We start from the raw sequence: 15,313 nt of genomic DNA, 5'->3' as shown, positions 1-15,313 counted from the left end.
GCACAGTTAAGAGCTCAGCTGCTAAATGAAGGGTTAGAAGTTAAAACCCACCCAGAATTAGTGATCAGCTTCCATAAAGATTATAGCCAAGAAAGCCTTGGGGGGCGGTTCTGCTTTTTACATGGGGTCGCCACCAGTGGGGTCTCCAGGGCACCTAACACGAACAAGTGGAGCTCGTATCTTTTAAGAAAGTACATTCACTCCTTTGGATGCCCCATTTTCGCCAATTTTATCTACAGAGCAAATAATTTCCAATAACGTTTTGAAATTTACAATTTCTGCAGAAACTATAATCTGCAGGAAGGCAATTATTAACTTGTTAGCACTACCTCAATTGCTGCGTGCCAGAGAGTTGAACTTGAATCTTTTCTGTCCTGATAGGTTCCTGGCCAAACCGAAAGTGAAACCAAATTCCCTCGGACTCTGTTGGCATCCCCCCATATTCTTATTCCTGTTAAAAATAAAGAGAAAGAGCGAGTGTGCCCCAAAATACAGATGTAAATTTGTAATGTATACTGTGAAGAATGTCTTCAATTTTTCCATGAAATTATTTTGCTAGATTTGCTTGACAAATGACCCCCTTAGATTTTAGAGTGAGCCCTATGACCGTTCATAGTGAGATTCTGCCTCTCTAATATACCACCTGAATCAGAATCCCCTGGGGTGCTTGTGAAATATGTGGGTTCATGGGTTCCACCTCAGATTTTAACACACAGGATTTTTACATACGTGAAATAAGTTTTCACTATGCTTTATATTTGACATTCAAGAAAGGTCTAAAGTTGTATATAATTTTTTTTTATAAAATAACAATCTTTATTAATAATCTTTGTTATTGATATATTATTTAAAAGTAACAGTAATTTAAGCTATTATTGTCTAGAGAACTCACATGTAATCAGAGTCTGGTAATAATTCTTCTGTGTTTGAGGGCTGCACTGTCCAACAGGGTAGCCATAACCACCTGTGGCTATTTATTTAAATCTGAATTAAGCACAATTAAAATGAAAAATTCAGTCCCTCCATCACAGTAGCAACATTTCAAGTGCTCAACTGTCACGTGGGGCTTCTTAATTACCATATTAGACAGTGCAGATATAGAATATTTCCATCCTTGTAGAAAGATCAATTACACAGCACAACTCTAGAGTTTACAGATCAGATTGCTTCAGAAATATGTGTGATTTGGACCAAAATATTATTACATTACCTTCCCCCACTGTAAAATAAATGATGTTATCATCTATGTCCAATCCATCAGTCCCAAACACACCAATTGCTGGGGAAAAGCCATGGTGGAAAGCACAGCCTCGAATATAAGATGAGCCATGTTCTTGAATCTGTAAAACATCAGGACTCTGAACATTTTGAAAGTAAGATTAAAACATATTTAAAGGAAAATGTTTGAAGTAGGATGATTTTCAGAAGATAACCCTTGACAAATATTCAATTTACTTTCTATTAAAGGAGATGTTTTCTCAGTAGGTCTTTTCCACATGGGAACTTTACATATACCTTGACTTCATGATGAAATAAAGCAAAAACATATTTATCTTAAATGCAGTTTTTTAAAAAAAGAAACTCTGATGCATTTATATTTTTATCTGTGTTACTTTTTCTATGGTTCTTTCACCGACCTTAAATAAGTACATGAAATGGGTGGAATCAACTGCAGCTATGAGTCAAAAAGATTAATGGGAAATGCATCCAAGAAAGTTAGATTATATTATATTACAGTTTTAGCAGTTTTAAGATATTATTTAGTAAAGTTCGATGAATGTAAAATAGAAATAAAATGATTTTATTTTGAATACATGGAACAATCAGAATGAAGTACAAACCTGTCCCAGGTTAAGAAACGTTACAGAGTATCTTGGGTCTGTGCTATCCCTGTAGCCTTCCTGACCGCTATGATAAAATTCAACGTTACTTATTCTTGCTTTTCCTAGAGAAGAAAAAAGATTAACATTTTTTTTTCCTGAAAAAAATACATAATTCTTGAAAACCTACAGAAAGTTGTTCAAAATTTTCATGGAAATGTCATTAATTGCTTTTTCTTTGCTTCTTTTATCCAGATAAGGCAGTATTTCTCAACCTTTTCTCATTGCTCCCTTGAGGTGTCCTTTTAACTTTTTTTCTCCTAATCACCCCCCTTCCATGAAATTTTAATGCCATTAGTATATTGTATATCTCTTAATGTATGGTGGCCCTTTGAAAGGTCAAAAACAGTTGTAACATCTAAATTTTTCTGTCCCTCAAGAACCAATTTTCACCATACTGGGGGGTGATATTGCCCCCACTGAGAATGTATGACATCAGGCACAAGGTATAATTGACCTGACATTTCAATTCTGATGCTGAAGGGCTTTTAAATGATATCTTTATATCATTTCTTTCAGGCTGTACAGAGCAAAGTATCTTCTGGTCAGCTTGTCACAAGTGCTATTGAGGTAAGCAAGGGGCAAATTCATAGTTTAGTAATTGCAACAATAGCAATCCATGAGAGATAGCTATTTGCCAAGTGCTGTATTAAGCACTTAACAGGTAATGTGTGGCTTAATTCTCTTTAAAGCATCCTGTGAGTTATGAACTTTTACGATCTTATCTTCTAGATGGGGAAACTGAAACACAGTTTCAGTGCTAGAAAATAGCAGTAGAGAACACTCCTTGTTTCAAAAACTGGCATCTAGTAGAATGCAGCATAGAAGAGTTATTTTGTACAAGAAGGGAAAATTCTGTATGGGAATCCATGGGCCAGCGAGTGGATACATGGTGGGGAGCACAAGAATAGTAAGACAGAGACACAGAAGAGATGGTCACTGCAGATCACCTGGGCCTAAAAAAGCTACAGGTGTGTTTTTTTAACTTACATCACAAAAAAATTGGTAGGAGCAACAAAAGGTTATCATGGGAATCATGATGGGATTTGAAGTAAGACAGACGTGGATTAGTATTCAAGGCCACAGCACCCTTACCTTTTTGACCATTTATTTCTTTATCTTTAAAAGGGGGAAATTTTTACCATAGCATTTTGAAGATTAAATGAGATAATACATGTTAAATGTTCAACACAGTGCCTGGGATCATATGTCATGATCATAACCATCAGTTAAACTTCTGTTGGCAGATTTTGATCAATAAGTAAAGATTATAATGGGGTAGTTGTTTGCTCAATATAAAGATTTCCTAAAATTAGAGTTGTTGCAAATATCGTGGATTGAATTGCATTCCCCCAAAATGTGTATCAACATGGCTAGGCCATGATTCCCAATTTCGCGCGGTTGTATACCATTTTGTGATCTGATGTAATTTTTCTATGTGTTGTAAATCCTAATCTCTGCCTGTGGTTAATGAGGCAAGATTAGGTTATGTTAAGGAGGATTAGGTTGGGATGCAAAACCCTTACTCAGGTCACAGCCCTGTTCCAAAGTAAGGGGAGTTCCTCATCATTTCTTGTCTTACAAAAGATAAAAGGAGAGAGAATTGAGCAGAAAGATAGGGATCTCATGCCACCAAGAAAGAAGTGCCAGGAGTGAAGTATGTCCTCTGGTCCTGGGATCCCTGTGCTGAGAAGCTCCCAGACCAGGGGAAGACTGGTGACAAGGACCTTCCCCCAGAACTGACAGAGAGAGAAAGCCTTTCCCTGGAGCTGGCATCCTGAATTTGAACTTCTAGCCTCAGACTGTGACAGAATAAATTGCTCTTTGTTAAAGCCATTCATTTACGATATTTCTGTTATAGTGGCACTAGGTAACTAAGACAGTGGAATAGGCAGTATTGAGAACAAGTGAGAACCAGCTGAAGAAGTTTAATACAAGAATGGATGATTTGCCCCTGGTACCTACATTGTGGAATCCAAATACCAGCTTCTACAAAAAAGATCAGGGTTACCTGGAGGAAAGACTGATTCCCAGTCTCAGAAAAAGTTTACAATATATGCTTGTTATGTTAAAAAGTGAAGAGGCTAAAAAAATAAATTAGTCATGTCCAAAGAATTTAGGCATCAACATGAAAAGGTTCCAAAGGCCAACATGGAGGCATTTTGAGCAATATAAGATTAATAACCACAATGGATTAGAACACATAAATATTTTTAAATCCATGAGCTCACAATGATAGTAATAACAAAACAAAACAAACAAAAATTCCTGGTTCAACTTATTATTATGAAAACTAGAAAATAAGAGGAAGGAATTAAGCATTTTTTTCCCAGCCTTTCCTATATGAACTGTCCTTTAGGGTAGTCAAAAAGTTGTTTAGGAAATGTCTCTTTATAGAAGTATTCCAGGTTAAAAATGAGAAAGCAATGATAGAATTAGAACTTCACCATTTTAAACCCCAGTGGTTTATTGGGTTCAGGCAATGATCATTAATGGCATTTAGTAGACACATTAGACATTATGTGTCTACTGATGGAAAATACTCTACCACCTATGCAGAGGTCTTGCCTAAAAACTGGGCCTGAATCTCAACAAGCCTGTAGTTCTTAACTACCCACACATGGGAAATTCAAGGTAGAGAGGAACAATTTAAATTCTAGGCATGCAATCACTAAATTCCAGACTGTTTGAAAACCTATTGTATAAGTGACCTAGGTTCCTTATAAGTAAATTGCAAGTAAAGAGAAATGAATCAAAGAGACTTAAAATTCATAATCAACTGCAACATGGATTTTTTTTATACAAATAGACTACAAAAGAAAGAATGAAGGAAGAAAGGAAAGAAGGAATGAACAAAGGAAGGAAGAAAACAACTGGGAAAATTTAAACAATCATTTGATAATAAACAATTATTGTTATCATTTTTTTAGGTCTGATATTTGTACTGTAGATACATTTTTTAAAAAATCTTTTAGCATTATCTACTGAAATATTTATAGATGAAATATTTGCTTCAAAATAATACAGAGGCTTGAAAAGAATGGGCAGAAGTATAGATGAAATAAGATTAGCCAAAGTTCATAATTGTTGAAACTGGCAATGGGCACAATAGGATTCATTACACTATTTTCTCCTTTTCGGGTAACCCACTGCTGTCGAGTCGATACCGACTCATAGCGACCCGTAGCACTTAACCACTACGCCACTGGGTAGATGTTTGAAATTTTCCTTAAAACAAAACAGAACTAGCAGATGATCTGTTGTAGTTATTATAAAAAGGCTTATGTTTGACTACAAGGCAGGTCTAGCTGTTATTTAAAGTCACTGTCAATTTGATAATTCTTAGAGTTTATGAAGATAAAATAATTCCCAGTGATGTTAGGGAATCTGATGGGAAGGTAGTACCTGGGCTACAAAATCCCTGTCATGGCTGTTTTTCCATGTGGGCCTATAAAAAAGTGAGAATCCTTAAAGACTTCCTAAAAATATAAAAGACCATTTTACATTTCATTTAGAAGAAATAACGGAATTTGTACCAACCTCTAAATGTCATCATATTTTCAGTAAATGAGCTGATCAGGACTCGTGCACCAAAAGATTCCTTGACCCAACCTGGGTAATCTTCACCAATGATTTTGATGTTTCTACTCAGTATCCCAACATCAGCTGCTAGTGTGTAGCTCTGACCCGTGCCAGGGATGTGGTATTTTTCAGCTGCAACAGAAGGTCAGCTAGATTATTACCAATGCTGAGAAACCATTGTCTTTATTAGATTCTTTGCAGGTCATAAGGTTAAGAACTTTCTATTAGTCCAAAAGTCAATACAAACTCAAGAATTGATCAGATTTGCATGTTTAAACACAGATAGATGTCAGACTGAAAGTATGGTATGTTTAAATCCATTCACTGAAACATAACAAAAAAAATTTCTTCTATTTATGCCAAAGAGATTATTATAATCAGTAATTATGAAATGATTGCTTAACAGATCTTGAAGGTGGTTTTCAATCACTTCAAATTATACATGGGAACACTGTTGCACGGTAAGTTGAGAAGCTTTTTGTAATTTTAATGGATGAGGAAATGAGGCAAAGAAGTAAAAGAATTAGCCCACGGTCAGGTCATGTGAGGCATAAGTAACTCACAGGTAATTTTATCTTTCCTGCAGCCTAAACCGTGGTTTGCTCCACTTTCCCTAACGCATATTCTGTATCAATCTCAACTCTTTAGAAATAGTAGTAGTATGTCAGACACAATCTGTATGTTTACATTTTAAAGGATTTACGAAGGTTACGAAACTAAAAAACAAAAAACTGAAGACCTCTCAAAAAGCCTTCAGCTAAGAGGAAAATAATTACCCTGCTAATAAAAGAAATGTTGGTTTTTTTTTTTTTTTTTTTTAACTCAAATCATCTCTTTACATTATGTAAATTCAGAAAGAAGAGAGTCAAATACATTTATATCCCCCTGGTTGCCAATTTCAAATGCAGATTGGAGAAAAAATTTATTTTCTTTAAACATCTTAGTTCACTTTGCTCCATCATTTACAATATATTTTTTTAGTTGAATCAGCATCATCAAGAAAAATCACAATAATCCAAGTCTACATATTCTTTTAGAAGTGACTGATTAAAATTGTAATTAAAAGGTTACAACCTTGGTAAATAAAAAGCAAGGGTAAAGTAATTCAATCAATACTTATTGAACATTTACAATGAGACTGGGGCACATCTGTGTTCTTGAGAAGATCACAGTTCAGTGCAAGAGACCAATGAATAAACAGATATTTACAGTGTAGTGCCATAAATAAAGAGACGAACAGCAAGGCAAGGACCACATTAGCTTCGTTTCCTGCTCCCTAGCATGTAGGAGTAACTCAGTATTTGCTGAATGAATAAATGTATACCGTAGGGACTGTTAGAAGTCAGCACAGAAACAGTAGTGGTACTTGGGTACCAGTGCAAACCTGAGTAAAACGTTCCTGGGAAATATATTTGCGAAATGTTCTGTCCAATAATTTTAATTAAGGGAGAGAGCACTAGAAATGTGAATATTTAAAGACATTTTAATTATGTACCTACTTGGCAAAGAGCAGCCACTTACCAAGGTGAGTATAGGACAGAGTATCATTGAGAATGAGAACTTTGTGGTCGTGCAGAATTTTTACAATACTTCTGGTTTCTGTCTGCTGGGAATCATAGCTTGTGGTTGTTATCACAATCTCGTCACCCTCCTTAGAAAAATTCAAGTGCCAAATTCAAGAAGAGTTGTTTAAATAGGATTCTATTTCTTACAAGTAATAACTATTAAATAATTTTCACTTAATTTATATCTGATTAGCAATCATGGTATTATAAAAAAGAATAAACTGTACATTTAGGTCTCTAAAAATAAATGTGCTTGATATTAAGAATTCTAAATTTTTAATTGTTTCTGCATTTTCTTAAATTTCAATTATATCATTTAAAGGAATTATAGCAAAATACATTTTTAAATAATTACATATATCAAAGCAAATATATTCATATTTTTATTAAACACTGGTCAAGGCATATTCTTAAAACTTGAAATTTTTTTTCCCAATTTCCTTTACTCAATTAACTATCACTTGGTATTTCTGAAAGGTGGCAAAGGCAGAGAAAAGTTAAAGGGCAAGGCCAAGACCCAGGATCTAATCTTTGTATACTACGCTCCTCCTTGTCATCCATGTCTCTGCTCAAATGTCACCCTTGAGAGCGGTTTTCTCTGGCCACTGTGTTTAATGTTATCTGCCATACCTACCAGGACACTGCCCATTTTATTTCTTTCATCACATGCACATACATTTGTTCATTTAGTCAGCCTCTTTAACACTAATGCAAATTACATGATAGCAAGATCAGTTTCTTTACCACTGAACCTCCAATGCCTAGAAAAATGTCTGATCTGCAGCAGGCATTTAGAAAATATTAACTGGATAAATAATAGGGATATTGAAATCCTTTAATCACTCTCTCTTTTAAAAAAGTAATCGTACTTGAACTATCACAAAATTAGAATATTTTATAAACAGATTATAATACAACCCAGTAAATTCTCTTCCTATTTACCAATTTTCAACCACATTAGGAGAGCAAACCCACATGTTTTAATGATTTGTATTGATTTGTTCAGACTAAGGCTTTCTTTGTTCCGAGACCCTACAGTTCATCTTCATCAGAAGGAAGCTGGCTGAGATCTGAGAGACTGGAGGTTGAATTCATCCACCTTCCTGATCCTTTGGTAATAAGCAGCATATTGATAAAACGTGGTATCTATGACCTGTACACGTTTATGAGTATAATATGGATGGGAATTGCCACTATTCATATTTTACCAAAATCTCTCATTTAATAGGCATTATTTAAATATCCCTAGACAACAGGATTTACTTTCTTTCCAACTTCTTAACATGTAAAATCACAAAGTAGAAGCAAAGAGGTAATCAAGATAACAATAAAATGTATTCTCATTTCCTGTTTTGTAAGGATTTATAATAAAAATATTTTTCACCCAAAACTTTCATACTTTTCTTTCATGACTAATATACACATAATGATTTTCACATATTCTCAAGGACATTTGAGATCACGAGTTTTAAATAACTGCTGTCAGGTCAGCTTTTTGAGTGCAAACTGATGGTAAAATACACATTTCTCTCCTGGTTCATCACCTGATAAGATAAATGCCATCTTTTTAAGCTGACCCACTGTGTGTATGCACTTGCAACCACATGTTTCCTTTACCTGCCAATCCACAGCATCCACCAGAGACAGGGCTTTGGAACCTGCCTCTGCAGTTTCTGAAAGCTTAGTTTTATATATTGAACGTGGAATTCCATGAAGATCCAGCTCACCAAATACCCCTGAAGGAGAAAACACACTCCTGTTTATCAACCATGCACCACTGGGTTAGGTGCTAGTACAAAATGAATCAGTTCACTGATACATTTTAATAAGCAAGTGAATATTTTAGAATGAATGGAATGAATTGAGGTTATCTGCTCATGGGCTGTGTAAGAAAGCATTGACCCTTTGACCCACTTCCAGGAATCTGGTCCACAGAAATCAAAGCCAGTCCACAAGGACACATGAATGAAGATGTGTATCACTGCCATATTTAGAAACAGCAGAAAATTGAAATAAGTCCAAATGTACGTCAATTGGGAAATGAAGGACGAAATTATGGTATATTCATACAGTGGAGCATTATGCTATAAAATGACGTTTTATATGTAAGTATTGATCTGAAAGATGAGAAAAGATGCATAATAATATGTTAAGTTTGACAATGATCTGTAAAAGGAACAACCCTATGACAACATACCAATATGTATAATATGAGTATCAGCATAGATAAAAAGCACGGAAAGACGAGTAAACACCGTTAACCAATGCTAGTTTCCTCAAGGGGGTAGAACTGGAAAGGACGTATATTTTTTCTTGATATTGCTCTGTGTCATTTGAAGTGTTTGGGGAAAAAAAGCTCATAAAAGCAAATATATTTTTTAATATTAAATTTGTCTGCCTCAGGATGTTTGCCAGTGGAGAGCTGACTTATTCAATCTTGGGTCATTTTTTTAATTCACTTATTCTCTGAGTGTCACTGTTTTAGATATTGCACAGTCGTGTAGTTGCAGCACATACTTGTATATGTCTCCTAAATAAATATGCAGCAGTATGAATTAAAGGAGCCCTGGTGGTGCAGTGATTAACAGCTTGGCTGCTAACTGAAAGGTTGGTGTTTAGAATCCACCTGCAGGAGAAAGATGTGGCAGTCTCCTTCTGTAAAGATTTACAGTTTTGAAAACTCTGTGGGGCAGTTCTACTCTGACCTATAGGGTCAGAATTCGACTTGACAGCAATGGGTTTGGTTTTAATATTATTTAAAGTAGTTGTTAATTGTGACCACATCAAACCCTTCTAGATCCTTTGCTTTCCATGGTCAAGCAGGAATATTCATAGCTATAGCAATGCAACTGGGAAATTAAAACTCAAGAACACTTGTGATTAGATAAGTGATATGAGGGTTGACTGATCCATGAGATTATTTATTAATACTGTAAATAGAATGATTTGTAGGAAAGTTCTCTTTTTAGGGCAAAATCACTCACATATGAAAAGATTTTTACTTACATAGAGAAAAGATTATGGAGAAAAACAGTAAAAATACATAATATACATGAAGAAATTTGTTAATAGATTATCTTTATAAAGAATTGTGTTTTGGCTTACAATATACACATCCATATTACTATTTAGTGTAATGTCACATGACTTAATTTTTAAAATCTCTACTGTTTCTTTTTAGAATCCTTTACTGTAAATAAATATTTGTAAAAGCTTCATAACATCATGAACTGATAATAAGTACTTTGCCACTATAATGTGGATTCTCAAAACTGATATGACCCTTTGGTATAGAGACACATACCTAGGACCTTTGACCCTTGATTTGGTCCTTTTGGCAGAGCCCAGTCTGGGGTAGAATGATTTCCTCTAAGTACAATCTGTAGTTCTCCTTTAAATGGCTTATCCTCCCAGCCACCAATTAATCTACCTCCCTGCAGTGAAGCAGAAAATTGTTAATACTTAAAAATTGAGCAGAAAAGAAATTCTCCTATAAAAAAAGGAATTAAGAAGTCACTGGTAATCTCCCCTAGTAAAAATGAATGAATTTTCTTATAATATAAAGAACATAGTTTTATAACTCAACACATTCATTTTGGCTTAGGCAGTTTAAATGACTTTTCCAAGGTGAAATTCAGTATCTACTTCTGATTGGCCCCGGACCTAGAACTGAGATCTCCTAAGATCTAAAATAGTGCTGTTTAAATAGGCTACACTGCATTTTAACATACTACATCATATCTAAAATAGAATCTTCACACTTGTATCCAAGCTACGCCATTTATGAGCCGTCATTGTTAATAATAACAATAACAGCTATCATTTAAATATTTGCTGATGCTACTACACCAGGCATAACGTGTAAGGGTTTCCATATATTAAAACATTTAATCTTTGCATTAAGCCAATGCACTGGTATTATTATTCTCATTCCATAGATGAGAAAACTGATGCTGAAAAAATTCAAAACTTACCTAAGGCTACCCATCTAGTAAAGAGTGAGGTCAGGATTCAAAGCCCATGCATCTAACTAATGGGCTATATGCCTTTAAAGCATTGAACACCTAGTTTCTGGACTTTGTCACTAAGATCGAAGAGAAGGTAGTAAACATTTTTAGTGGTGCTTATAGATTTTTGGTTGAGCTATTCTTTTTAATGAACAATAATGAAAGAGTGACAGAGCAATTAAACTGATTAAATGGTTACATGTTCAAGACCATCTGAGGTTTATGAGAAAATGAGGTTATTTTTCCCAAAATTGAAGCATGTTTATTAGTCTGCTCCTGCTTTCATAATTCCATTATGTCCATTCATTTTAAGAAATATTGTTTGTTTTCTTTTTTAAAATAATGCTTTTAATATTTTCTAGCACTCCTGGAAATTCTTGGTTTGTTGGAGCAAAGTGTTAGTTTAGCTTCATCTAGTTATAACATTTTGAAGAACAAAGACTCCAGCTTTCAGTATGCATTACACCTCAACATAAGGAAAATAAAAATCCTCACAACTGGACCAGTAAGCAATGTCCTGATAAATGGAGAAAACACTAAAGTTGTCAAGGATTTCATTTTACTTGGATCCAACAACCAACGCCATGAAGCAGCAGTCGAGAAATCAAACGACACATTTCATTGGGCGGATCTGCTGCAAAAGGCCTCTTCAAAGAGTTGCAAAGCAAAGACGAGTCACTTTGAAGAGTAAGGTGCGCCTGACCCAAGCCATGGTGCTTTCAATCACCTCATATGCATATGAAAGTTAGACAACGAATAAAGAAGACCGAAGAAGAACTGATGCCTTTGAATTATGGTGCTGGTGAAGAATACTGAATATGCCTTGGACTGCCCAAAGAACTAACAAATCTGTCTTGGAAGAAGTATAGCCAGAATGCTTCTGAGAAGTAAGCATGTCGAGACTTTGTCTCACATACTTTGGACATGTTATCAGGAGGGATCAGTCCCTGGAGAAGTACATCATGCTTGGTAAAGCAGAGGGTCAGTGAAAGGGAGGAAGACCCTCAATAAGATGGATTGACACAACAGCTGCAACAACGGGCTCAAGCATAACAACAATTGTGGAGATGGCGCAGGACCAGGCAGTGTTTCATTCTGTTGTATATAGGGTCACTATGAGTCAGAACCGATTCAACAGCACCTGACAACAAAACAACAGTCATAACACAAATATTCTATGTAGAATTGAAGCTAAGTAAACCTTAAAAAAAGAAAAAAAAATTTTTTTTTCATACTCAATGATAATTACTCTTTAAGGAATGTTTAGTCTACAATTTAAAGAACAAATATATTGGACTTTACATTTTTTATGGGAGTTGTGATTTTATTCTCATCAATTGAATATACTTTCTTATTAGTTGTTCAGTAAATTGCCTACATTTTGGAATTTGATTAAAAGGGATATAAATACAAGGTGCCTCCCTGTACACTCTTACCTGCAGCGATATGTAGGTAGCATTCAAAACAACTCTTCTGTAAGAAGATGCTGCATCTCCCATACTGTGTTTATCTTCCAGTTCTAGAATGCCCCAAATAATGAGCCTTTCCATTGGGGGAATATCTGTGTCTGCTACAATCCATGTTCCTATAAAACAGTACTTTAATATAAGAAATATAACATGATCCATGCACCACATCCTGCAGGGAAAACATTGATAACCTTACCAATGAGCCTTGGCTTTTGAAGTTTATGATCCATCATTCCACACAATGACTGGTTCCAATCTCTCCCAGAAAGTCTATTATTCTCAATGCTCAGGTTTAAACCCACACAAAGCCCAGAAGGCTACTTTTAGTACCCAGGATACAATAGACTTCATGTTTTCAAATTTGCTCTTTTCCCAAGATGTGTTGCACAAAGGTGGAAAGCTACCTCTCGGGACTTCTATCTTGTCATAGTGTTAATGTTGCATAAACACAAGCATTTTATGAATTTATGTTTATGTGTTTACCTTCAGGAATAACCACATTTGCTCCTGGGTGGGGTATGGTATAATTATTTTCTCGAGATGATTGCCAAAAAGAATCATTTGACCATAAACTGAAAAGAAGAAGAGAAATATTCCCATTAACTATTATCTCTATATATTTCATGACTATCTCCTTAGAGTGTAGCACTAAATTAGATGTCTTGAGATGATAAAATGCAAATTAGTTTATAGTTTCTCTAAATGGATATGTTAAGTGAAGTTAGTAAAATACACAACACACGCAAACTGCATATATAGTTTTTTCTCTATTGAAGAAAATTTCCTTTCTATTCGCAATCTGAATCACTTTTTCTCACACTAAATCTTTGTATCGAATATACCATGGACTGCCAAAAGAACGAACAAATGTGTCTTGGAAGAAGTACAGCCAGAATGCCCCTTAGAAGCAAGGATGGAGAGACTATGTTTCACATACTTTGGACATGTTATCAGGAGGGATCAGTCCCTGGAGAGAGACATCATGCTTGGTAAAATACAGGGTCAGCAAAAAAAAAGGAAGTCCCTCAATAAGATGGATTGACAAAGTGACTACAATAATGATTGTGAGGATGGCACAGGACTGGGCAGTGCTTTGTTCTGTTATACATAGCTCGCTCTGAGTCGGAAATGACTTGACAGCACCTAATAACAACAAATCCTTGTCACACTCTAATTTTGTCTAAAATGTAAATTATTCCATTTCCTTTTAAGAATTTGCATAACGGAAAATTGAAAAGAAAGGTATGTTTTATCCATTTAAAGGCCCTTTATGTGTGGTATTTCATGGGGAAAGAGAGAGGAAGATATTGTTGACTTGATTCTGTGAAGGAAGAGGCAGGAAGAATGGTCTCTGAATTGTCAAGGATAAGTCAGTGAGGTTAAGCCATTGCTCTGGGGTGGATGGGATGGTGATGTGTGTGAGTGCGTGCGTGTGTGTGTGTGTGTGTGTGTGCGCGCATGATTGTACCTAGGGTGAAGGTTTTGTTAATTTGAAACTACATTGGAGGAGAGACAGCCTCTTCATCAATATACTTTTCATCAATATACCTTCTAGAAACTGTCATGGATTGAATTGTGTCCCCCCAAAATATCTGCCAACTTGGCTAGGTCATGATTCCCAGTATTGTATGATTGTCTACCATTTTGTCATATGATGTGGTTTTCCCATGTGTTGTAAATCCTATCACTATGATGTTAATGAGATGGATTAGCGGCAGTTATATTGATGAGATCTACGAGATTAGACAGTGTCTTAAACCAATCTCTTTGGTGATATAAAAGACAGAAGCAAGCAGAGAGACAAGGGGACCTCATACTAGCAAGAAAGCAGTGCCGGGAGCAGAGCACTTCCTTTGGACCTAAGATTCCTGCGCTGAGATGCTCCCAGACCAAGGGAAGATGGATGCATCACAAGGACCTTTCTCTAGAACCGACAGAAAGAAAGCCTTCCCCTGGAGCTGCCATCCCAAATTCACACTTCTAGCCTACTGACTGTGAGAGAATAAACTTTTCTTTGCTAAAGCCATCCACTTACAGTATTTCTGTTATAGGAGCACTAGATGACTAAGAAACTATCTCAATGCAAATTTCTATAGAGTATTATTATAAAGTTGATGATATTTTCCTACTGAAAAATGTCCACAATCAGAGGTTGCTCTTCTAACCCAAGAAAAAATTTTCAAAATTCTATGATACTTATCTGGGATTCTACAAAAGAGTTAATATACAGTCTGTTCTGTTAAAATGTGATAGCTGTATTACTAAGAAACCTGTTGGTCAAAAATTCCCACTCTTTGGCACAGTGCCTGGTACATAACAGGTGCTCAATAAATATACTTTAATGAATGAATGAATACGTTCTGTTATTATTATTTTGTATAATAGCTATTGCAATTTGTATATATTTTAAAATTTAACTCATCTAATAAATAGCAATTAGTGGTAATGCAGGGGACTATTAAGTATCCACTAAATGTTAAACTTCTGTGATCACCATCATCATAATCATCATCATTACTATTACTCCATAAGGACACAAAGATACATAAAATCCAGATTCTGTCTCTAAGGTTCTTACAGTCTAGTGGGAAAAAAAGGTAGAAAAAATATCAAAAATACACTATAATACAAGGTAAAAAGTTATATTTCACATGGGAAGAAAAAGTAAAGATCTATACAAGTTCCAAAGACAGAAAAATTATTTTTGACTGGAAAAATTAGCATATAGTTAAGAGGTGAAATATTTTAAATAAACTATAATGAGATTTGACCAGGAGTGCTATTCCAGAAAAAGAGACACCACGTGCTAA

General features: G+C 35.3%; 1 protein-coding gene across 1 annotated transcript in view; it reads right to left on the bottom strand.

The window, feature by feature from the left end:
* PKHD1L1 (PKHD1 like 1) overlaps window positions 1-15,313 on the bottom strand; it is a 180,768-nt gene that overhangs the window by 39,817 nt on the left and 125,638 nt on the right. The window contains exons 54-62 of the mRNA XM_064268002.1: window positions 12,987-13,075; window positions 12,471-12,619; window positions 10,332-10,461; window positions 8,645-8,763; window positions 6,984-7,113; window positions 5,421-5,594; window positions 1,842-1,945; window positions 1,211-1,340; window positions 330-451 (exon numbers count right to left, since the gene is read on the bottom strand). Of these exons, the coding sequence (XP_064124072.1) occupies window positions 330-451; window positions 1,211-1,340; window positions 1,842-1,945; window positions 5,421-5,594; window positions 6,984-7,113; window positions 8,645-8,763; window positions 10,332-10,461; window positions 12,471-12,619; window positions 12,987-13,075 (1,147 nt within the window). The remainder of the gene's footprint in view (window positions 1-329; window positions 452-1,210; window positions 1,341-1,841; window positions 1,946-5,420; window positions 5,595-6,983; window positions 7,114-8,644; window positions 8,764-10,331; window positions 10,462-12,470; window positions 12,620-12,986; window positions 13,076-15,313) is intronic.

Source organism: Loxodonta africana, chromosome 14 (assembly GCF_030014295.1).
Source record: "Loxodonta africana isolate mLoxAfr1 chromosome 14, mLoxAfr1.hap2, whole genome shotgun sequence".
Lineage (NCBI taxonomy): Eukaryota > Metazoa > Chordata > Mammalia > Proboscidea > Elephantidae > Loxodonta > Loxodonta africana.
This window is presented reverse-complemented; position numbering and strand designations above follow the sequence as displayed.